The sequence below is a fragment of the Monosiga brevicollis genome, genomic scaffold (assembly GCF_000002865.3).
Source record: "Monosiga brevicollis MX1 MONBRscaffold_6 genomic scaffold, whole genome shotgun sequence".
Classification (NCBI taxonomy): domain Eukaryota; class Choanoflagellata; order Craspedida; family Salpingoecidae; genus Monosiga; species Monosiga brevicollis.
In genome coordinates, this window is record NW_001865043.1 from 1,402,123 (window position 1) to 1,426,286 (window position 24,164).

Here is a 24,164-nt window from a genome sequence, read left to right on the forward strand (position 1 = left end):
CATTTAATCCCATTACTCATTGTCTCGAGTGCTGAATGAAATGCCAAACTTGTGCCGCTGGCTGCACCCTGGGAAAATCTGGGCCAAGACATGCTGTGGGAAAAGAGTTTGGTGTCTCAACTGACAGTTTGGGCAAGTTTTAGCAAAAGGACGTCAAGCAGGAAAGGGGTGGTGAGGTTGGCCGTCAGACTCATTGCACGGCAATAATTAGGTCAAAGTTTCTATCAACAGCTCCATTGAAATCTTGTGGGCGACGCGCTCAGCTTAGTCCCATGAATCGTCGAGAGGCTGGGCAAGGGCCGAGTTTGGAGCAGGGTCACCGAGCTCGACCACGCTGCTCCCATCCGAAGAAAGGTTGAAATCGGTGGATTGAATAGAACTCTGTGGCTTGAGCGATGCACGTGCCTGCTGCACGTCCAAGGCCGTTGCAGCCCCAGGCAGAATGGCTCGTCCACCCTGTCATCCGATTGCAAGCCACCCACCGCAGGCACACGAATAACAAAGGATGAGTCTGCCTCGACCATTCTGCAAGAGCCTGTCATCTGAGTCGGGCGAATCGCCTTACCACGGGGGGTTTCGTGGTGCGCCCCGGCGTTTTGCTGGCGGAAGCAGCAGGTGCGGCAGCAACTGTTGTGGCCTGGATCCGGCTAGCAGCAGGCGTACTACCAGTGTTGGCTGTCCAAGCGGAAAAGTTGTAGGTTAGCATGCCGCGCCACAGGCGCAAGTGATTCTCACGACCACAAGGCGTGCATGGCATGGGCATGGTAAGTCGTACGTACCGGGGACCAGGACATGATCCACAGGGGGGTCGCTTAGGGCAGATACGTCTGAGGAGTCCCATTCGTAGTCGTCACTTGGCAGGTCTGCCTTGGTATTGGGAACAACAAGGGTGGCGGGCATGGTGCTGGGAGGGCGGGTCACGGTTTGAGCGTCGTCGATATCTTGGTCATCGTCCTCGACTCCCCAAGAGCCCCCGCTGTTGGCGCGTGGCGTCGAGGCACTCTCAGGCTCGGGTTGTACGATGATCGGGGCTACCGTATCGCGTGGCTCAGAGTGCGAGGCAGGCACGGGGGAGAGCCGCAGCACGGCCGGTGCAGCCAGCGTGGTTGGAACAATCGTCGGTTCATACGTGGCCTACAATAATGAAAAACAAAACAAAACAACATGCTTGAGAGGCAAGCCGCGCTTGGGTGCGATGGCTGGAAATTTAAAAACATTCGGTGGCGACGGCAAAAAAAAAAAAAAAAAACAAAAAAAAAAAAAAAAAAACCTGTTTTGGGTTTCTCCCCCTCTTTCTTTCTTTCGTTAGTTTCTCTTCTTTCTTCCCGTCTGTTGCAGCGTAGCAAGCGAGACAAACCCGAACAAACTCGTCGAGATCACGCAGAATGTCATTTCGAATCTCGGCGCGATTGCCCATCGGCTCTGGCAAGCCCTCAAGACGATACTCAAAGTCAGACCGCTTCATGGCATTTTGGTCTGCAGAGGACGGGTCAGATGGGATGTCACAGGTAAGCAGAGTAATTGCCTCAGTCACATGCCGTCGCTGAAACGACCCACAATTTCAATGCAGATACATGCACACAGACCTTTGGGAAGGGCCATGCGTTGCTCGATGTTGCCCACAACTGCGTGGCGCGCCTCAAAGACTTTCTCGCGGGACACCCAATCAACATCATCCAAGTAAGTGGTGGCTTGCCGTTCTTGCTCCTCTCGCTCACGTCGGCCCACATCAGTCGTGCTTGCGGTGCGCCGACGCAGACCCTTGAGGAAGGACGGCAGACGCATGCGAGGAAGACTCATGGTCATGCGCGGTCGATCGCGGCTCGGGGTTGCATCGCGCTGACGGCTGCGTCCTTGCCGATCATCAGCACGACCGCGTTTTGGTGGGGATACGGAGCGAGTGCGTTGCACACCGGCTGATGCGCTTCGAGAGCGAGCCCGCCGGGGCTCGCGGTCTTTGCTCGGGGTCGACCCTCGTACATCCGCTGGGGGTGGTGGGCGACGCGGCTTTTCGCTCGGCGACTTGTTCCGATCACCACGAGCGGGTGTCGTGGGCTCTGCTACAACCGCGGGCAGGTTTGGTGAGGTGCGGGAGCGGTGCATGCCCCGGGAAGCGGCGATGGGTGCATCTGGCGACAGAAAGGATTGTGACTGCGCACGAGCCAAGCTGCGCTGCATGGTTGTCAACTGCCGCTGTTGCTCGCGCAGTTGCGTCTACCAGAGCCCATATAAACGGTGAGTCATGGGCAAACCAACAAGAACCAATATGAAGAACGGCGAGGCATGCAGTTTCCAACCCATCCCGAGAACCCACCTGCAACTCTTGTTCGCGCTGTCGATGGGAGGCATTGAGATTCGAAGCCAGTTGCTGTTGTTGTTGCAGAAGCGTTTGCGTCAGTTCAGAGCTGGATCCACGCTCATGCGCCTGGGGGGTGACGGGGCAGCGGGACAAGGGTGGGGTCAGCGGTTGGCGTGTGATAGCCCAAGTTTCCATTGACGAAGGCCGGCGCTCGTGCAAGGAACACAATCACAGCACCTCGGTGGGTGCACGGGCTTGCTGAAGGACGGCCTGGGTTTGTGCTGCCTGTCGTTCCAGCTGCTGTTGAAACTGCGACTGTTGGTTCAACAGCTGCTGTTGTAGGGCGGCAACTTGTTGCTGCAATTGCTGGTCTGCTGCCTTGGCTGAGCGACCGGCCGTGTGTCGACGGTTGTCATCGCTGTCACTGCTCTCGTCGACTTGCTCGGTGGCCACGGTGCGGCGGTGGCGTGGTGAGGCTACCGAGGCCAACAAAGTGGCATCCTGCGGACGACACATTTTTAATACGTGATCTGTGGGTTAAGTTGCGCAGGCCATGGTGCTCGCCCGTCATGAGGGTCGTCGGGGCGTGCATCAAGCTAGATCTGGCGATACACACTTCAAGGTGTCGGGAAACGGGGCGGTTGGCTGTCTCGCGCAGGGCATCAATCTCTGACTGAAAGCGTTTCTGGAGATGAAGCATTTCGTCCTATATTTTTTGCCAAGGAGATGCGTCACGATTAAGACGTGCCGTGCATCAGAGACACAGAGGATCACGGGGAAGGGAGCGAGATGGGGTGACAACCTGATGTTGTCGCTGCAAGTTGCGAACGCGCTCGTCCGCAGCACGCTCTTGATCACGTGCAACTTGTCTACAATGGCCGTGAGGGAGGGAAAAAAGTTGAGCGGGGCAAGACGATGGGTTGCTGAACATGGGCCCGTGGTATACGCACTGCAGCTGTCGGCCATGTTCCTGCTGGACGTCTCGCAGTTGCCGCTCCAGCTCGGTGAGGCGGTCCTTGGTAGCCGTGTCGGTGGACGAGGGCTGGTGCAAGCTTTGCTGTGCGACGGTGGTATTGAGCAGCTGTTGTTGCAGTTGCCGGGCGGCCTCGTCGCGTTGGCGGGCCAAGGCCTCGTGAAGGGTCCGGACTTGTTCTTGCAGCTCTTGCAAGGCCTTGTTGGTGGCAGCGGCAGAGTGCGTCTCATTGTCGCGTCCTCGCGGGCGATTTTCATCCTCAGCGCTCGGGTCGATCAGGGGAAAGGGGCCGTACTCGGCGTGGCGGCGTTGCATGTGAGCAACCAAGAAGGGGCGCGTAGCAAAAATCTTGCCGCAAAATTGGCACTGGCACACAGACAAGTCCTCAAGTGAGTCGACACGGGCGCGGGCTGAGACACACGGTTGGCGCGTACGTGCGGAGATTGGTGGCCTACCGTCGCATTGCCTTGCTGGGTTGCACCAACAGAGCTCTGCAAAGCCTTGAGCGTGCGCTTGACTGTCTTATGTTGCTTGTGTTCCTCCTGATACCGAGTGTGAGCGGCCGCAGCCTCCTACATGCACGTAAAAGCACGAGATAAAAACAACAGAAAAACAAATCAAGATCAAAGACACGCCGTTTCTCAGCAGCGCGGTTATAATGGCTGAGCTGCGGGTGGGTGTGGGCGCAAGGCGAGGGCAAGGTCTTGAATTGACCTCGGTGAGGTGGGCGACTTCCTGTTCGCGAGCTTGAAGCTGGTGCAGCAAGTCCTCTTGCTTGTGAAGGATGTGCTCCAGCATGAGTTGGGCGAGGCGGAAGAGCTTGATAAAGTTCAAGTCGACGCCCTCGAGGTCCTCGGTGTAGATGTCGCAAAAGGTCACATTCTCCAGCAGCTCCTGGAGCGGGCCCATGTCACCATTGCTACGCAGGGCGTCGACATCCACCAGGCCTGATTGCAATCGGTCAGAGGTACGGGTGCGTTGTGGATGAGGCGCAGGATAGTAGCGACTGCGGTAGACATGCATGGAAGTGGCTGGACAAGAGCAAACGAGTCGGACACCTACCGATCTTGCGCCAGTTGACACGGCGTGCCATGTTGATGGCGACCTCAAAAATCCAGCCCCCACCTCTATGTTGAATTGATCCCGACAGCCAGACAGACCACTATATGAGGCTCTTCAGAGACCCAGGAGAGAGACGGAGGTGCAAAAAAAAAAAAAAAAAAAGAAACCAGCGAAGAAGAACAGAGAGAAGCAGGCAGGCAAGCGAGAGAGGAGAGGGGCGAAAAAGAGAGGGGAGCGGATAGCGGATAGCGGAGACAGGCGAGAGGCAAGAGGCAAGAGGCAAGAGGCAAGAGTCAAGAGGCAAGAGGCAAGAGGCAAGAGGCAAGAGGCAAGAGGCGAGAGGAGAGACGAGAGCCGAGAGCGGAGAGCGGAGAGCGGCGAGAGAGACGAGAGAGACGCACGTCCGTTAAAAAAAAAAAAAAAAAGTGTCTCGAAATTTTAAAATTAACGAACACAGTGAGCGTTTAATTATATTGTCAATACACCCCTCTTAAGTATTATGTGAGCCAACTTTGGCGCGTCATGCTGACAATGGGATGGGCGGGGGCCAAAGTTGGCTAGTGACGATCACGGACGATCGGGAACGATGTGCAGGCACTCGCGGACCGACTGGAGCGCATTTTTCTCTCCTTCTCCGTTGCGATCAGCTTATTCAGATCACGGTGGCACGACTCGGCGATCAAACAATCCATCATGTCGATGAAGGACGTTCAGACGGCGCTGGATGCCGTAGCTCGGCCGCGCGGGTATAGCTGCAAGAATGTCTCGTGGGATGACGCGCAGCGTGGAACTGTGGGCGGGGGACTGTCCAGCATCGGCGGCAACATTACCGATACGCGCCTCTGGGCCAAGGACGGGCGCCGTCTATACACGCTGCGCTCCGACAACTGGAACGAAAAGCTGGGCGTTGTTTCGGCGGATCAGGTGGCGCTGCTCGTGGGCAACCACCACGACAGTGACAGCGCCCGAGGCGCGGTCTTGGAGCCCGTGACCCTCCGCACCTTCTTGCGACGCGCCAGCGAGTTTGGTGGATATGCCGGTGTACCGGCAGGTACCGATCTCGGCGCAGCGCTTGTGGATGACAAGGTCTCAATTCGATTCCAGACCGTCTTTTTGCCAGTGCAGGACGATGCCAGCCAGCGGGGGGCCCTCGAGTTTTGCACCGAAGCCTACAACTACAACACACATGCCGACAGCGATCCCCGCAATCTCCTGCTGCTGTGCACCACCCAAGGCACGGCCGTACAACAGGACGGACGTGGAGCCAAGAAGCTCTTTCATCACGCCCATCACGATGGCCAGATCCACCGTTACTGGCTCGAGGCTGAGCGCTCAGAGCATGCCGTTGGCGGTGCACAGGAAGAAACGGAGGCCGAGCGCGCCGATGCCCTGGACCGCGGCAAGGCGACCGCCAGTGTGATTGGCGTCCCAGCCATGGGCACCCGCTTCAACGTGCTCATGACCGTCCAGGTGCCGTTGGAGCAGGCGCGCATTCAACCACGCCGCGGGATGATCAGTTCTGCCGCGTGCCTCAAGAAGATGAAAAAGGGTGCGGTCGCCGAGACCTTGTGTTACTCTTCCATGACATCCTGTGCCAAGCCTCGTGCCCGCTGTGCTGGCCGAGGCCGGGGTGGTCGGGGTGGCCGTGGCGGTGCCTTCATGCGGCCTGGTATCTCCAATGCCGCGCGCGTGTCCCGCGGCTCGCACGTTGATACCTGGGCTGGCCTCACGACTCAAGCGCCCAAGCGGCAGGCCGCGCCCTGCACGGTGACCGTAGTCATGTACTACACGGTGGCAGGCGGTGTGCCCTCCCCGGAAGATGTTCGGGCCGCCATTGATGATCTGGATGCCCTCTACGCCAGCTGCAACGCCTCGGGTCGCCTGGCCGAGGCCAAGTTTGACTTTATGAAGCACGAGCTTACCGTTCACGAGCAGAGCGACGTTAGCCACAAGGTGCATGCCGAGCCCTACAAACCCGCACCAGTCCGCGTGGCCAATCACAACATTTTCCCGAGTTGAGCTCTTGGTCTGTTGGCCGTGGGTGGCCCACCACGTCATCAAAACTACTCAATGGCTGTGTTGTTTCTGCTCTCTCGATTTTGTTGTTGTTGTGGTTATTCTCTCTGTGCGTGCGTGCTATGTGCGCGCGTGTTTGTTTTGGTCAGCCTCGCAGGCCGAGGCGCGACATCATTTGTAACGTCCAACAAAAAAATTCAACTAATCGACATGTGAATGTGAATGAAACCAGACTCTCACACCATGCCCGCGAAGACTTCGACAAGGCGACAGGACAAGGGATTCTCACTGACCAGCACTGACATCAGCCCAAGGCCTAGCAAGAGCGGCCTCGGTGCGTCCACCTCTTCACATCATCCATACCCCGTAGCAAAGTTTAAAACCTGTGTGTGTGTGTGTGTGTGTAGTGTGTGTATAGTGTGTATACATGAAAGTGTGTGTGTGTGTGTGTGTGTGTGTGTGTGGATGTCAGACTTTTCAAATGCAGCCGTTACCACACACACACGACGACGACGACGACGACGACGGCGCTGCTTTGCAACGATCGCACGAAACGTCGAGCACGGAACGGCTGGGACGATTGAGAGCTGGTAGCTGTCCGGCCGGGTGTTGTGGGTGGATGTGAAAGTGGCTGCGGCGGTTTTAACGTGACCATAACGTTAGCTCACCTGCGACAGGCTTGGTTGGAGGGGTCTTGGTGATCGTGGTGAACGGCATGCCGCCCAAACGCAGTGCAGCGGCTGTCCGACGGGATGCGCCCGCGGCGGCAACGGGGTCGACAGGCCTACCTGACGGCGGATCGGTAGCTCCAGTTCGGACGGCCAGCGCAGCAGCGAGTACGAGTGGTCAGCCAGCGCGCAAGCGTGTGCCTGCTGTGGTTGTGGACGACGCTTTTTTGGAGGAAGGCAAGGCGTGGGTGCGCGCCCAGCGAAAAAAACTCCAACGAGCCGTCTCCCCGTTTGAGCTCCTCGACATCATTTCACTGCAGCTGCACCTGCGCCACGAGGCATGGCAAGCCGAGGCACAGGGGGAACGGGCCCCCAAGCACCTATGGTCTCGTGAGGTGGGCGCTATCCTGGGCCGTGGCACGGACACCTGCGGTGACGCCTGGAAAGCCTTTGTCACGGAGCGCCGACTACCCACCTCCGCCGTGAGCACGGGGCCTCGGGGCTTTAAAGCCCGGCGCCTACCACGTACCAAAAAGCTACGGGTGGCTCTGCGCAACTGGCTCTATGAAAAGGAAGCGTGCGGTGAGCGTGTGGTGGCTGCAACTGTCACCGGCTTTTTGTGTGCTCAAGGCTTTCTGCCAGCCTATTTGCAACATGTTGGTGGCAAGGAGCGGCTGGCCGTGCAACGCTGCGTGCAGCGCCTCGTCAACGACCTGGGCCTAAGTCGCAGTCGCCGCTCTGGCACCATTCGTTACCGTGAAAAGCCGCATGTGGCCCCCCAGCGAGACCACTACATGGGCTCCATGCTTACCGTGCGCCATCAGCGACGCATCGTCTACCTGGACGAAAGCTTTGTGCCTCATGATCAAGGTGCCGGTTCTCAGGCGAGCGAAGCGTCGGATCTGACAGCAGAGCCGCGCGCGAGTGCAGCCAAAAGTCGTCGCTACTGCTTGTTGGCGGCGATCCTGGGGCCCGACCCCGCCATTCCAGAGCCAGACCGTCAACCCATCCACCAGCCGCAGCTGCTGCGGGGTGCGCTGCAGATCCTCGAGGGGGGCAAGAAGGCCGCCAAGGACTATCGCGCCATATTTACTCCAGCGCTCTTTGCTGACTGGATGGACCGCCTTTTATCCGAACTGGCAAGCTTGGGCGTGCACAACGCTGTCATTGTGATGGACTCGGCACGCTATCACAAGGCCCTGCCCCCCAGCACGCCGGTGCAAAGCATGAAAAAGGAGGAACTAGTCCATGCGTGCCAGGAGCGTGGCATTCATGCAAGTCTAGAAGAGACCAAAGGCGCCATCTGGGCGCGCCTGAGTGCCTGGATTCAGGAGCACGTGCACCCCATCGCCGTGACCAAAGCCGAAGCCGCTGGCCACCAGGTTCTTTTCCTGCCTGCGCACTACCCAGATTTGCAGCCCATGGAAGCGGTATGGTCCCATATCAAGGGCGCCGTTGGTCGTTCCTATCGACCTGATCGCTCTTTTGCCGAGGTTAAAGACGCGCTGATTCAAGCTGTCAATCAGCTGGATGCTGCTACCATCAGCGCCATCCTCACCCAGACAAATCAAGAGCTAGACAAACTGCATGGTCTATTGCTCCGCGTGGACGCGGTTACGAGCGTCGAGTCCGACTCTGAGGACGACGCTTCGGATAGCGACGGCGATGGTGATAACGAGGGCGATGGCGATGGTGATAACGAGGGTGAAGGCGGCGGTGTTGCTGATGGCAACCGTACAGGCACCGGCGACGACCAGGACGAGGACAGTGCCGCTGGCACCATGGCTACTGATGTAGGCGGTCAAGGCGGACGCGACGGTGCCAGCGGTACCGGGCAGACCACCCTGTATGGCCACGGCGATAGGACGGGCCACGTTGATGTGGGTGCTCATCAAGATGCACGCAAGACCAATCACGGCAACTCAAGTCAGGTTTCGAGTGATGGCCAGCAGATTGCTGCCGCTCATGGCCTGGGTGCTGCAACTTCTCTGAATGCCCCCGCGGCCATACAGCAAGGTATGGGCCGAATGCAAGGACCAAGCTCGGGCACCGTGGCTGCAAATGGCGCCCAGATGGTAGCGGGTTTGCCTGTCCCCACGCCCAGTGCGCAGCTGGTTGAGCTGACCTCATTGAATGGGAACCACCTTGGTCCTGCGACGCCCCAGCAGCACCATGGCACGGGCATACAGCTACCACCTCAAACCTAATGCCATGGCCTTCACCTTTTTTACTGCCTGTGCATCAATTTGCTTGCGTGCGAGAGAGTGGTGTGTGTGTGTGTGTGTTTGGGGAGTTTTCCTTTTAGGGGGGTTCCTTTTTTTTTTTTCGTTGAAGGAGCAAAGAGTTGAGCCTTTCCAGCACCTCCTGCTTCTCAATACCTCCTCCGTCGCGCAACACGACCCCCTCCCAGAAAATAAATACAACCGAGCCATAGTTTGAGTTACGTCCCTGTGTAGAGAGAGAGAGAGAGAGAGAGAGAGAGAGAGAGAGAGAGAGAGAGAGAGAGAGAGAGAGAGAGAGAGAGAGAGAGAGAGAGAGAGAGAGAGAGAGAGACAGCGCGCGCATGTGTGTGTGTGTGTGTGTGTGTGTGTGGAGAGCAAAAGAAATTCAAAAATAGAGGATCATGATTTTAAGAAGGACGTCAGTGCGAGCGATCGAGAGAAACAATTTTTTTGAGCCTCAAAGCGGCTGCTTCTTCTCTCTGGGTGCCTGGAGCTGGCTGGCTGGACACCTTGGGGCCAAGGGCGCGTGCATTGGGGCTTGTTTGGACCCTTGTTGAGGCGGTGAATGTGGGCTTGGCGTGTATTTGCATGCCAGTGTCTGTGATCAGGGGCCAGGGTTTCCTTGGCCGGGTGGGCGAGAACGAGCACCCACACGACGGCTCTTGATGTAAGACACCCCCGTCCGGTCCTGAAAGTGGTGTGTTTCACCATCACGACGAGCCGGTGCGAGGATGTGGGCCAACGGGCGGCACGGTGTGCCGCCGCCCTCTCGAGGGCAGCCACCTCCACAACCTCGCTTCCAGCCGCCGGCCCGTGATGGCCGCCCCGGCTCTTACCATGCTCGCTCCGACTTTGACAGGGGAGCTCGGCCATCGCCGGCGCTCCTCGGCGACCCAGCCCGAGGTTCGGCATATCATCGCCCCGCGCCTTACCAAGCGCCGTCCCAGACCCAGCACGGATATCAGCAGCGCTCACATGGATCACGCCCCCATGATCCCCGGGCGCGTGTGCCAACTCACCAGCACCGACCGACGCGCCCGTACGCACCGCCGCCAAGCGGCAGTGACCAGCACCAGCACCAGCACCAGCACCAGCCTCGCTATTACGAGCGTGCTTCAAACAATAGGCAACCAGTTGATGGGGCTCCATTGCCGACCGCGCCCAGAGGATACGACCCGCGCGGCGCTCCTACAGACGTCCCATCCGGCTCCACAACTGCTGCACCCCAGCTTAATCTGTCTCACCTAACACCCGAGCTGATTGAAAAGATCCGAGAGGAGGCTCGTCAACGCGGTCTGACCCCATCACAGGGGCCACCCGCTCGCTCATGGGCCCCGGTTGAGGCGCATCCCTCGCACGCGTCCCAGTTGACCTCCCGTGATGAGGTGATGTCCTCTCATGGCCAAGTGACCCATCCCCATGCCAGCAATCACGCCACCGCCGCAGGCACGCAACAGCCAAGGCCAACTGCCGAAAACTTGCCAGCCTCCAATACGTACGTTGCGCATCGCCGGTTGCAACCACATGCAGTTGTCTCTTGTTTGGCCAGGCTGGCGAATCTTGGCTTGATGTCTTGCATATCTCGTCTCTTTTGTGTTAACCCACACATCGCCCGCGCATGAATCGCAAAGGTTGCCATCAAGCCACTCCTCCTCGACGCAAGCTACCCGCACTGCGGATGTATCAGCCACGAGCACATCGGTAGCCACCGCAACGACCAGTCCTTCTTCTGCGACCATTCCTTCTGCCAAAAGCCTGGCGTTCAAGCCGCCCGGGCCCGCCATGGCAATGCCTGCCACAACGGCGTCCACGCCATCGGCGCCCACGACAACCACACCGTCTGCTACCACCGCCACAACGACCGCAGCCACGACCTCAGCCAAGCCGGTGACACCCGCAATTAATCCTTCAACCCATTCAGCGGGCCTTCCTGGAGCTGCTGTGCAGCGCACCACGGGCATCCCGCGCTCACAGCTACAAAGAGTTTCAGGTCCCCACGTGCGCAATGCCATGCTCCACCGCGATGGCCATTACTACGTCATTCGCGGCACGCTTTCGTCGGAAGAGGCTCGGCGCGAAGCCGAGGCCCTCAACCCACCAGCAACAGCCCCACCGGCGCCGCTTTCCTCGGCACCCACCAGTGGAGCTGCTTCTCAAGTCGATGCCTCAGCGCCCCAGGCGGCATTGGAATCTCCCGCCACGGTAACAAATGTAGCCGACTCCCAAGCAGGCTCAACTTCAACTACTTCAACTGGAGACGCCGCCTTGACCATGCCCAGTGATCCCCGTCCGAAGCACGTGGCCCTGCCCTTGCCAGACCCCGCACTCCAGGCTCTGCGCAAACTCAGAAAGCGTAGCCGCATCACGGCCATGGACTACTTGGGCAACTGGTTGCCTGCCGTCGTGCAAAAGGTTGACCTTGCAGAGCAGCGCGTACTGGTCCATTTTGTTCGCTGGAGTTCCAAGTATGATGAGTGGATAGGCTTTAGTGAACAGCGCCTGAAGTTGCCGACGGTTGATCAAGGCAAGCCCGAAGCTGATGATGAGGCCTCTGCCGCTGCGCGCCGCCGCCGCCGACGGGGGGAAGTACACAAGTTAGCCTTTGATCATCCTGGCCGCAAAAGCGTTTGTCCTGATGTCGAGGTACTGTCTGCATAAGCATCGCGGCGTCACCCTGGGCCGTGCCACTCAGCCCCCCTCTGGTTCTTTTCCGTGGCCCCCATTCCCTTGGGCCTCGCTCGCTCTCTCACGTGTTTGCATGTTGCCTGCCCAAATAGACGGAGAAGTGGGCGTGTACGCGCTGTACCATGGTCAACAGTGGCCAGCTGGCCTGTACAACCTGTGGCGCCATGCGACCACGGCAATCACGCAAAATCAGCCGCTCTGTGGGCGAGGAGGACGCGTGGGTGTGCCCCAAGTGTACTATGGAGAACGGCGAGAACAACGAGGCCTGTGCTGCGTGTGCCGCGCCGCGGCCCATGCCTAGCTCACGCAGCTCCGTAACCTCTGCCGATATCTCCGCCTCATCAAAGCACGACGGCAATCAGGCTGATACACCGCAAGAGGTCAATGACGTGCATGATGATCCATCCGCCGTGACTTTGGTCTCAGATGCCTCGTCGACCGTCTTGGCGCCGGAATCCGAAGACATCCCGGCTGACGGCGCGGACGAGGATGAAGGCGTATCGTGCACGGTGTGCAGTCGGACTTTTCGAAATCATCGTGCCCGCAACATGCACACGGTGCGCGTCCATGGCGCCAATGCGGCCACGGCTGCAGCTGCGACGGTCGCGCGCAGTAGCATCAAGACGAGCTCGCGCAGCCGCTCAGCATCCCGACGCGGGAGCAGCCAGTCGGTCGCCCAAGTGCCAGACAGGAATTCGAGCGGAACTAGTCGCGGGGCAAGCTCTGGACCCACCAAACACAGCTTCTTTTGTGCCGTGTGCAAGAAGCGCTTGGCAGATCGCGGTAAGCATCTCAACCTGCTCAGCTTGCCCTTATGAATGCTCGCGCGCGGAAATGCAACGCTGGATGTGAGCCAGTCTAGTCCATACGTGCATTCTCGACTGGCGTCTTTTGATTGGGGCTGATGTGTTATATAGGGGCCTTCAAAATGCATCTGCGTTCCAGCAAGCATCGCGAGCTCATCGAGTTTCACCTGGCCGATCGCGCAACCGAGGGGAACGTGGCAGCAGGGCTGGAGAATGATGGAGCAATGCGGGATTTTCGACGCGCTGTCTTGTTGGCCGCCGACGCTGCCAATGCGTGGGAGTCCCACGTAGCCAATGGTGGCCTGCGATCACACCGCGCGCCCTTTTTACCGGCTCGCTCACCAACCCCACCCATGGATCGTGTCCTGCCAGATCCTTCCGAGTTTGTTCTGACCAATGCCGCCACGGTGGGGCCCAACGACACGGGTGAGGAGGTGGCGCGGCCCGCGCCCGTCCGGCCCAAGGCAGAGCCGTTGCTGACTGGCGAGCGAGCTCAACTGGGGCAGCAAGTGCTGGAGCAGCTGGTGCAGTGCTTGCACCATATTCAACCTTCTTCCTGGTCTATCGATCCTCGCCGCCTGAACGTCAAGGACTTGGTCCAATTTCCTTTGCCTTCTTTCTTGCAGCACAGCAAGGCGGCCATGGATGACCAAGTTGTGGAGATTAATGCCAATGCCACCGCGCTTGAGCTGGCAGTGCTGGATGCGGAGGAAGAGGCGCATCAATTAGAGCGCGAGGTTCGAGCCCACCGACGACGGCTGCAGGAAGCCTTAAAGGCCCGGATCAAGGCAGAGGTGGTTGTTGATGACCCGGCAGTAGCCATCCAACCCTCTGCCACCGAGGAGGCCTCGGGCGATGCGAGCGATTCTGGTCCGGGGGGCGAGGGTCAACTTGCTCCGTTGGCTAAGCGAGCCAAGGCAGAAGTTGCACCGGGCGATGAGCAGCTGTCCGTTGTCTCAATGGAAACGCCGCCGACCACCACACTGCCATTGGAGGAAATGACATCTACAGGCAAGCCAGCTGGGGTGATTGTGTCTCCTTCCCAAGCAGACTCGATGCCCTCGGGAATCGCGGGCCATGCAGAGGCGGCCGCGTCACCGACCACGGCGAAAGCCGAGACTGCTCCGAACCCAAGAGCAGAAGATGTTGATCCTCAGCTGGCCCAACCTGATGAAGACCAGGTCGGCGGAACAGAAGTCTCACCCATGCTCCGCGTCGATCAGCAGCTGTTGGCATCTTAAAGCCTCATACAGTTTTTCTGGCATCAACATCTTATGTTTGCCATTCAACACCTTAAGAGTCATCCCGTGCAAGATCCTAATTGAGATCAGACCGACCGTGCCGTCCCGTTTATTTTTTTTTTTTTTTTTTTGGCATTCTACTTTGTTGGGTAGTGAGTGAGCAACAACGTATGGCGCGATGCATCCGTAGCCCAATTCGTCCCGACCCACCACTGCCCGCCCCTTCAATGTGTGTGTGTGTGTGTGTGTGTGTGTGTGTGTGTGTGTGTGGTAAGGAGCTTTCTGGGGTGTGTCTCTCTGTTTGAAGGCCCGTTTGTTTGTTTGTCTCTATTAGATTTTCCACTTCTGACTCGTCTCTTGAATCGTGTATTTTTGCCTTTGTATCTCACGCTTTTGACTCACTTGTCTTCTTTGTCTCTGGTTCTTTGCCTCTTTTTGCGATTCACCTCTCAGCTTGAGCGCATTTCAGTGTTTGTCTCTGGGTGGTATTTGTTTGGCAAGCGCTTGGGAGGGAACCTACTACTTGAGTTGAGTTGACCGTTACATCGACGTTGAGCTCGCTCAGAGGGTCCAAAGGCTCTTCTCGCCGCGGCCGTTGGAAGCGGGGCAAGGACAAGGACAAGAGACGTTGGTTGAGCGCACGGCTTGATTGAGCACGCGGCTTGCCGGTGGGGCACAGTACCACGGGCGAGCATGAATGATGATAGCACATCCAACTTTGATGATGATGTAGTGGCCAGCTCGCATCACGGAATTCAATTGCCTGGCGCGGCGGCGCCAGGGCAGTCCGATGCGCTGGTGGGGGGCTCACATGGAGCGCACGCGCATGCTCATGTGCATCCGCACACACACGGTCATCATGGAACTCCGGGACGTCTGGGTTCGGCAACCACGGCCAACCAGGAGCATCTCCGACTCCTGCTCAAGCACACGGGCTTGGATGACGGGTTGATAGGCAACATCCTCAAGACGTTGCGAATGCCGCTGACGACGCGGCTGGGCCTGCTTCTGACGGGTAACGACCTGGAGCGCCAGCTTGTCATGTCCTCCATGTTAGTGTCCATGGACATTTTGCAAAACCTGTCTCCCTTGCTGGCAAAGCTACTGGCCGAGCCTACCACACCCGTGGCCAGCACACACGCCGGTGCTGCTGCTGCTGCTGCTGCTGGTGGTGGTGGTGGGCAGATGCCCATGTCCGCAGGTCTAGGCCCTGACGCGAGCATACCCAGTGCGCTCAACTTGGGGTCAACCTCAACCGCAGATGCTGCCGCGGGGCGACCGAGACGTAAAAAGTCCAAAATTCATTCTTCGCTCAAAGAGGTGGACGATGGCCTGCATCGACTTTACAACGACAAATTCAAAGCGTAAGGCATGGTTTGCCGCATCACCGTCGGGTCTTGACCAGCTCTGGGCTCACAGGTCTAGAGGCAGGCAATGGAATGCACAATGGTGCTTCGAAAATGGCCCTGGCTCACTGCGCTTTGCGCACTTGCGGTGGTCGTACAGGGGCCCAGTACTGCTCATGCTGATCTTCTCTGGCTATCAGCCGGAGCAGGTGCAGTGGGACGTGTCGGCCGACCCGCAGCGGTTTGTCATGCCGGCTTTTGATGACTTGCTGCGGGCCATCAACTCTTTATTGCCGCCATATCAGTTTTTGCCCGATCTGGCCAAGCAAAAGCATGCATCCATGGCGCTGATCCACGTATGTTTTGCGCTAAGAGGTCGCACAAGCCGACTCAGGGCTTCTCATTTTATTTCGTCCGAATCTTTTCTTGCTGTGCCTGGGTCTGCAATTTTTTTTGTGCCCGTCTATGTTGTCGAGTCAGCAATTCGCTCCTCCCTCCCCCACCCCCCCCCCTTTTTTTTTCTGACCTGGCGTGGGTAGTAAATAGTCTGCACTTCACGATGTCAATACCATCATGTTTGTACGTGGCGCAGGAGTTGATGCAGCGCATGAAGCTGTTGCAACAACGCTTTTTCCACAAGCTCCTGGGCCTGGGGTATGGCAAGTCCCGGGCAGACGGCAAGGTTCTGCTGCTGGACGATCCAGACTTGCCCGTGACGGATGGCAAGGCGGACGTGGCCGTGCCTTATGGCACCTACATCAAATGCTTGCTGCGTTTTCACGTGGCCAACGTGCGGCGCGCGGGCAAGTACAATCTGGCAATTTTGGATCTGTGCATTACGCACGCTGATCATCGCTTCATAGCTTCGACGGCTCTCATCTATCTTGTGGCGAAGGCCGACTATTTTGACGAGGATGGCAAGGTGGACTTTGCCAAGATTCGGAACCTTAAAGCCCACGAGAACTTTCGCTTCCGTTGGCAGCAGTATGTTTGCGGGCCCAGTAGCGCGAGTGCATATCTGTGTGTGGGGCTGCCTCAGACATGTCTGACCATGCTGTTTCCGTTTTGCATAGGCGCCTGGGCGAGTACATGGAAGCACCCGAGCTGGTGGAGGGCCGCAGCAAGCTGTTTAGACTGGTGGCAGAGGCGGCACCCGAGTTTTGGGCCGCTGCGTCGGCAGCGGAAGCCCACAAGACCGTGGCTGACATCGTCAAGGCCTGGCGGACAGTAGTGCAGTCCTATTTTGATTTCCTCCCGGCCAATTCCGTGCCGCCACCACCAGGCAGCACGGCGACCATGTAGTGGATTGGTGAGGGCCGGTGAGCTCTTTTGCACAGCTGCTCTGAATCCAAGCTGATGGATATGGCCGAATGCGCAGCTGCTACACGGGGAGGGGTATCAAGGCGTGTGTAAGATTGCGGGGAACGGAAAGCAGGTGTACGTGCAGGTCTGATTGCCATCGGCATTCCCACAGCCGTAACAAGGTAGCCATAACAAGAAGCTCATGACATGCAAGCACTTGGCCATAATAAGACACGGAGACGGAGAACGGAGACGGAGACGGAGACAGGCACAGGCACAGAGACAGGCACAGAGACAGGCACAGAGACAGAGACAGAGACAGAGAGAGAGAGAGAGAGAGAGAGAGAGAGAGAGAGAGAGAGAGAGAGAGAGAGAGAGAGAGAGAGAGAGAGAGACACAGAGAGAGAGACAGAGACAGAGACAGAGACAGAGACAGAGACAGACAGTCTGACATCCACACATACACACGCAGACACACATCCTCTCTCAACAGGGGCAAGAGCCATTCGAGTCGTTCAAAGGACTGAATCCAAGGTCATACTGACACTCCGTCTTATTTTCAGCGCATGCGGGCATGGCTTGAGAGCTCATCCGCCGTGCAGTTGGGATTGTTGCCCGGCATTGGTAGATGTAGAGTGCAACCGCTTTTGCGCTGCCGACCAACCGACGGGAGCAAGCAGCAACGGGGACTTGTTCTAGCTGCTTGCGCATTCCCCCTTTTGTAGGCCATCGAGGTTGGCCGTTGGTCGCAATGGTCTGAGACCAGAGCAGAGCAGCTGACACTGCTGCGAAATTCCTTGGGCCGGCGCCTTTTCCCTGCTCCCATCTTGGAATCGGTCTTTGCGCTGCGCCGCTTGGACTGCGCTGCTCACCCACGAAGCACGGGGAAGGTCAAGGTGCCTGCACGCGTGCAAACTGCACTTCGTGTTCGGCCTTGCGCCAAAAAAAAAAATAGCCCGAGCCCACCCATTTCCTCCTTTTTTTTACTCTTTCTCTCTCTCTCTGCTCGCCCTCAAGGTTGGGCTGAGCTCTCCCTGGTTGCGGTTGCCGCAAAAGTTAAAGGTCACACCTTTCTTAGTTTCCCGTATCGCTTCCTTGGAAAAAACGGCACGCAGAGCGCCTGTGCCTGCCTCTGCGTGCTTTCATTCTCCATCGTTTGCCCCAACGCCGTGGTCCTGCTGCCACCTCCAGCCGCCTCATTCTTGCTGCCCTCAGTGTGCCAAGCGCCACTCGCGTCCTCGAGCGACGCCAGTGCGCACCTTTAGCCATGGCCCCGATTCGCGTTTGCGCCGTTGTGGTTCATGTTTGGTCTTTGTTGATGATCTGTGCCGTGGTTGGAGAGGCAGCATGCCCGGCAGGCCACGTTTGTCTGGCCGTGGGCGACAATCATGACCTACTTCACGGTGAATTGCAGCTGGAGCCCCATGCCCGCTTTGGAAAGGGCGTCGCCGTCTTCTCCGACAACCAGGAGCTCACCCATGGTGTTGAAGCCACCGCCAACCCGTGCCCACAACAACCTCGGTGGTGGACGGGTCGCATCCCCGAGCGGCACCAGGCTGGCGTCTACGCTAGCGTTCGCGTAACTCGCACCTGCCGTGATGCCTGCCTTTGCGCCGACTACCTCTTTGATGGCTTTGTCTACCTCGAGAGTGGCCGCGTCTTGGCGCTGCGCGCCGACGCCACAAGCCTCAATTTGACCCGAGAGTTGGAAAACGACCCGGCTACTGAAGCAGAGCGTCGCACTCGAGCCCAGCTCACAGATCAACTTTCCACCCAAGCCCAGCACTGCCTCCACGCCGCACCCCATGACCTCCGTTACGCTGAGCCCGACAATGCTGACAATGCGTCCTTTCCGCATCCGCGAACGCCTCGAGCGGGTCCCGCCTCCAGCCTCCAAACGACCTGCAGCCTGGCCCTGGACTGTGACGCAAGCTTTGTTGCCGCTTGGGGCGGCCTTGGTTCCCGGTCGCAGCAGGCCATCTTCGCCGCTGCCCGCATGCTCGACTACATGTTCCAGGTGGACCGCATTTTTCAGGACGAAGCCAATCTTCGCGGCTCCTTTGCTATACGCATTAATGCCATTTTTGTGCACCACAATCTCAACTTGCGCGACGGCGGCAGTGACGGTGCAGGCGTTGCCGGCCTAACGTTTTTACACAACTATCAAACGTGGCTGGTCGCGGCCAGTCGCAATGGCTCTCGCGCTCAAACCTTCTCCGCCAACTGCCTCAATTTTCTCTTCAGCCACGAGAATCTTCAGGGTGTCCTCGGGGTGGCCATCGAGGCCTCGCCGCGCAGCGACATCCTGGGTGGGGTCTGTACAAGCGTTTCTGTGAGCTCGCTCGCCCTCAATGTTGGGGTCAGCACGACTCGCCTCTCCAACTCCCAGCACACGGCTGCGTGGCAAACCGTGCTCTCCACAACACACGAAATTGGCCATACCATTGGCGCCCGTCATACGTGAGTAGCGACATACTTTTGCTGGGCCTTTGCTTCATTTTGTCACGAGGTTTAGAAGAAAATATAAAATAAAATAAAGGAATTTCAGTGACCCGAGTGTTTCACTCACCGCGTGCCGTGACCCCTCGCCCGCTCTTTTACATTCTGTCGCCTTGTTTCTTAGTTGTGAACTCTCCTCGACTGACGAGAGCGAGCTATGCAACGCCGTGATTGGCTCATCAAGCTGCGCACCTACTGCCGGCCAGGGTGGCAACTACATCATGTACCCAGCTGTCCCGCTGGACGACACCCATGCCAATGCTCGGCTGTTCTCCTCCTGCAACATTGATCGCATGCTTGCTGTGCTGGACAACAAGGGCAGCTGCCTCGAGGAGCCTCATCCTTGTGATGTTGGCTCGGGGAGCTGCTGTTTGGGCCAGCTTTTGTTACCGCAAGGAGCGGTGTGCGACACAGATTTCATCGACGAGACGGGTTGTCTCGAGGCTCCGGTTTGTGATGGCAGCTCTGCAACATGTCCCCAACCCACCGTCCGTGAGGACGGGCTGTATTGCTCGACCGCCAGCGTGCCGCGCGGTACCTGCCAGAGTGGCATTTGCGTTGTGCCACACGCCGCCTCCTGCGCTGCCCTCAACCTCTCTGCTTGCTTCCTGGAAGAGGCTCCATGCGTGGCGGCGTGTCAAAATGGCACCGAGGAGGGAGGTACATGCCGGCCGCTGACACCAAACTGCCCAGGAGACGCTGCGCTGCTGACGGCCTGGAGCGACGCCGGAGAAACTTGTGCGGCGCTTCCGAACGACATGCCCTGTGCACACACGGCCGGAGATGCAGACAGCGGCACTTGCTACGAGGGGGAATGTGCGACCTGTGATGCCGCTTGCCAGCTGGCTCGCACTCTTGACGTGGCACAGTTGGTGTGCAACGTCAGCCAGCTACGGACGACCGTGTGCTCGGTGCCTTGTGGTGGCGGTGAGGACACCACCACGTACGCTTGCATCTGCAACAATGGGGTGGAGGATGTGGAGGTGGAAGCGTCTGCATGTAACTCGGAGGTGCCGCCGGCCGAAATGGGCACTTGCCGGACCAACACGTGCTCAGTGCAAAAGCCCGAGTCGATGCTGATGGATTTGACGCTGCAGGCCACCGAGGGCTTCCTGCCGCTTGATGGCTACAGCCTGGTCTTGATTCTGCAGGATATTGTGGGGTTTGCCCTGCAAGGCGAGGTTGCAGAGGACAGCGGCAGTACGGTGCAGCTCAAGCTGGCAGCTTGTCGGCGCACATTGAGTGGTGGATGTCTTTCCTACGATGAGCTTGCCAGCGAGTTCAACTCACCCGCTTTTGCTCGCACCGTATTTGATTCCACGGGTAAGTCGTTGTACATCGGCTGGCGCGTGCCAGTGGAAAAGAAAATGTGGGCAGGATGGCCATGAACATCAACGGGATGAGACTTAATTCTCAGAGGGCACGTCATCTGGGGGCTTTTGCGGATCAACGGGTGTAGCCTGATGCTTGCTTATTGCTCGTCTCTGGTATTTTAGGCTACGTGTACACCACGCGACGATCTTCGAACAACCATGATCAGTTGGCAATCATTCTGGCCGTGGCCATGGGTTCTGCGGCTGGAATTCTACTTGTAGCCGTTGTGATCATGTACCTGCAATTTCGGCGAGCCCGCCGCCAGCATGCGCAGGCTGCCGAGGCGCGGCTGGTCAAGCTCAAGCGGCGCAATGACCGCCACTTGGCGTCATCGGGCCTTAGTCAGATGCGCACCACAACCGTGTAGGCTTGGCTCGTCCCTCCACTCTTTCTGTCAATTTTTACCGTGTAGCCTTGACTTCCGGCGCGTTGTTTTCGTGACCAGGTAGCGAGGCCAATCCCGCAGGCCATGCCGGGGATATGCTGTCCAGTGTCTGGAACCTTGTTCGGCTTCAGGCCTTGTTGACTTGTGCGTTGTTTTCGTCCCAGACTCTTGTTAACTGTGATTGACCTACCTGTGAACCCCCGTGTGGCATCTAATTCTTGTGGCGCTGTTTTTGGATCCGATTTGTGTTTGTGAAGCGTGACACGCGCACGATGCCAGCCGAGTTGATGACTCCTTCCCACCTTGACTTCAGCCATCATTGACCATTCGATTGATGCACGACCATGACCACCACAGCAACAACAACCAGTCGTAGGTCCTGGTCGTAGAAGTAGTAGAAATGACGGTGGTAGCACCACAACCCCCGACTAAGATAGGGGTCAGATAGACGAGAGGAGAGCGAGGAAAGACAGCGGAGGGGCGAGAGATGGTTAGTTAGAGTTAAGTTAGATAGAGAGATGAATTAAATTTTGAGAAGGAGAAAAACAAGAGAGAGGACGTGCACGAACGTCAGAAGGATTGTCAGACATTTTAAGCAAGAGACAAGAAAGAATAAAAAGGTTCGGATCCGAGAGCCGCTGACGGCGGGGAGCAAGTGACTGGGGTGGTGCGCGAGTGCAAGGGCAGTCTGGCAGTGGGGACGGGGGTTAGGAAAAGTGTCGAGAGTTGGGTGGAGGGGGGGGGGGTAGGTTAGATAGGGGAGAGGGAGGCGTCGCTGGCGGCTGGCTCTGGGCGCGGTCAATGACGGCGTCGTCTGCCTTCTGACAGTTGCGTCCGGCTGCAACTTGTTGCAACCCCCTCCTCCCTCACTGGGTTCTTGGGCATCATCGCTCAACCGCTAGCATTTGTTTGATTTGGGGACGGATTGCTGCCTACTCAAGTCCTCACACCTCGTCTCTGGCCACTCTTTCCTCAAGGATTCGCTCCGACAGGTAGTCCGGTTATTGCTTCCAGGCGTCATCTTTGGAGTCGTCACTTGGCGTTATGAGCTCGTTGTGGCTGCGGCAAGGCTTGCGCGGCCTCCGTGCGCATTGGCGCATGGGCGCTGCGCAGCAGACTCACCACATGGCAACAAGCAGCTCGGTGGCAGCGGCCAGTAAAAGAGGTGGTGGCCTCTACTGGGCACTTTTGTCCGTTCCCGTCGTAACCTTTGGCCTTGGCACTTGGCAAATCTTTCGGAAACAACAGAAGGAGGAGCTTATTGCCACGCTGGAAGCCAAGCTCTCCAAGGAGCCAGCCGCGCTGCCAACCAAGTGCGTGCAATGACTGCATTCTGTTTTTCCTCGGCTGCTGAGTCTTGAGGCCGTTTGACAACGACTGGTGGCTCAAATCCCATCTGGCTCATCTGCGCATGGGCCGGTTTGTATTGTCTCCTCTCGTAAACGCAGCCCAGCTGATTTGGCGCATATGGAATATGAACGCGTCGCGGTGACGGGCACCTTTCTACATGACCAAGGTTTGGCCAGCTCGCTCGAATGGGTGTCTTGTCCGGGCGATTCCTGCTGTGGCTGCCTGCAAGTCGTCACATTTACTCTCTGCTGGGGTTAGAAATGTTGGTGGGTCCACGAACCGTAACGCGAGAGGTCTTCAGCGGCATGGTACGTTGTATGCTCGCTTCAAACCTGGTCTTCAAGCCGGGTAGATGGTGCTGTGCTTCGTTCGAGCCCGCTTGGCTAGTTTGCACGCCATTTTTCAAATACCTGCTCTTGCCACGCACGCTGTACAGGCGGATTTGCCCGAGGCAGGTGTCCAGGTCATCACTCCCTTTCGTCTCGCTGACACCGGGTAAGGGTTAGGAGTGGTAGTGTTTCAAGTCTATGCAAGCACCGCCAAAGCCCTCATCAGCTCCGACTGCTTGCTACTTATATGTGGACTGTTTGGCCTCGAGATAGTGAGGTGATTTTGGTGAACCGCGGCTTTGTCCCTGAGGCACAAGCGCCTCCCCACAAGCGAGCGGCTGGCCAAGTGGAGGGCACGGTTCGCCTCGAAGGCATTGTTCGCCATGGCGAGTCGGTGCGTGTATGCGGATCAGTGCCATCGTTCCTCGGCTCGCACTTTTGCCCATTGATATTGAATGCCACCATTGCATCGTTGTTTATTTTGGGCTGCCTTCTCTTCTCACGGGCCTTGTGACTCTTTGATTTGTTGCACTTTGCAGCAAACGGCTTTTGTGCCCGACAACCATCCTGAGCAAAACACGTGGTACTGGATTGACGTGTTTGTAAGTTGCACTCACATCAGACCTCAGCTTCGTCCTTGTCCCCGGGAGGTCCCTTTGTCCATGTCCCCTCGTCTCAGTGCACTCCGTTCATTAGACCATGGCCAGTAACCGAAGCGCGCTGCCTGTGTTGATTGATGCCACCGCTGGTATGGATGGCGCTGACTCGCCTTGGCAGCATGAGAGTCTCTCTTCTGCCTTATGCACTGCCGAGCGCAAGGACCAGCCGAGCTAACCCCGATACCATCTGTCGAATAGAATGCACGCCGCCAGGCGGCTTCCCGCTGGGCGGGCAGACCAACATTACGGTGCGCAACGAACACTTGTCCTACATTATCACCTGGTAAGTCGCGATGCGGCCTGAACATTCGATCAGCCACAGCCAAACGGTTCCGTGATGGTCGGTTGAAGGGTTGGCTCTAGCTCACGCGCGCTTCGTCTCCTGATCTAATGACAGGTATTCGATTTCAGCCATCACCCTGGCCATGTGGGTATTCCTGCGCCGTAAAGGAGGCAACCGCTCTGGGTTGCGCGCTCCTCCACCACGCCGTACCTAGTAGCTTGCTCTGCTGGACATTGTCTTGTGGGTGTTTTCATGCATGTCGGGTAGAGGAAAAAAAGAAACAAATTGAAATTTCAGACAACCCTTGCACATGAGACGACATCCATGGCAACTTTCAATCGAAAGATGTGGCAAGTGCCGACACACCGATACTGTCGGTCGCTCCTCACACACAGAGGGGGGGCGGGGGTGGGGGTGCAAACTGCCATGTGAACCCTCAGGCACTAGCGAGCATCACTTCCGAATCCTAACCCTGATCTGTCATCACACCAGCTTCCGACTCATCTTCGGCAGCTGCTGAGTGCGACGCTGTGTGCAAGTCGCTCACAGTCTCTGCCTTCGGGCTGCGGCTGTTCTTCCGGCAGGATTTCATGAACTGGCGATGAAGGAGCGCTGGTCTGAACAGCAGAGGATGCGGCGTAAAATGAGCCCTCGTTCCTCTACTG

The 24,164-nt window shown here is 57.8% G+C and overlaps 5 protein-coding genes across 5 annotated transcripts; 4 read left to right on the forward strand and 1 right to left on the reverse strand.

The window, feature by feature from the left end:
- Positions 1-12: 12 nt before the first annotated feature.
- Positions 13-4,365, reverse strand: MONBRDRAFT_7253 (uncharacterized protein; the record flags this gene model as incomplete). Its single annotated transcript, XM_001744752.1, has 11 exons — positions 13-93; positions 566-675; positions 780-1,134; positions 1,358-1,476; positions 1,587-2,214; positions 2,315-2,425; positions 2,537-2,800; positions 3,102-3,638; positions 3,728-3,844; positions 3,987-4,219; positions 4,335-4,365. 11 exons carry the CDS (start codon positions 4,363-4,365, stop codon positions 13-15), a joined length of 2,586 nt encoding a protein of 861 aa, XP_001744804.1.
- A 662-nt stretch (positions 4,366-5,027) lies between these two features.
- On the forward strand, positions 5,028-9,137 carry MONBRDRAFT_31945 (uncharacterized protein; the record flags this gene model as incomplete). Its single annotated transcript, XM_001744549.1, has 4 exons — positions 5,028-6,348; positions 6,583-6,684; positions 7,028-9,034; positions 9,091-9,137. The coding sequence occupies 4 exons, from the start codon at positions 5,028-5,030 to the stop codon at positions 9,135-9,137; spliced, it is 3,477 nt and encodes a 1,158-aa protein (XP_001744601.1).
- A 2,458-nt stretch (positions 9,138-11,595) lies between these two features.
- MONBRDRAFT_3766 (uncharacterized protein) lies at positions 11,596-11,745 on the forward strand (the record flags this gene model as incomplete). Its single annotated transcript, XM_001744550.1, has 1 exon — positions 11,596-11,745. A coding segment is annotated over one exon (150 nt), but the record flags the coding sequence as incomplete, so codon positions are not given.
- Positions 11,746-14,665: 2,920 nt separating this feature from the next.
- On the forward strand, positions 14,666-20,860 carry MONBRDRAFT_36614 (uncharacterized protein; the record flags this gene model as incomplete). The annotated part of the gene is made up of 7 exons (XM_001744551.1): positions 14,666-15,336; positions 15,479-15,674; positions 15,911-16,302; positions 16,392-16,616; positions 17,836-19,080; positions 19,244-20,442; positions 20,616-20,860. The coding sequence occupies 7 exons, from the start codon at positions 14,666-14,668 to the stop codon at positions 20,858-20,860; spliced, it is 4,173 nt and encodes a 1,390-aa protein (XP_001744603.1).
- Positions 20,861-22,003: 1,143 nt separating this feature from the next.
- Positions 22,004-23,798, forward strand: MONBRDRAFT_18583 (uncharacterized protein; the record flags this gene model as incomplete). Its single annotated transcript, XM_001744552.1, has 9 exons — positions 22,004-22,191; positions 22,327-22,394; positions 22,487-22,536; positions 22,665-22,723; positions 22,831-22,951; positions 23,097-23,159; positions 23,254-23,305; positions 23,415-23,499; positions 23,614-23,798. 9 exons carry the CDS (start codon positions 22,004-22,006, stop codon positions 23,711-23,713), a joined length of 786 nt encoding a protein of 261 aa, XP_001744604.1. The 3' UTR covers positions 23,714-23,798.
- Positions 23,799-24,164: the final 366 nt, after the last annotated feature.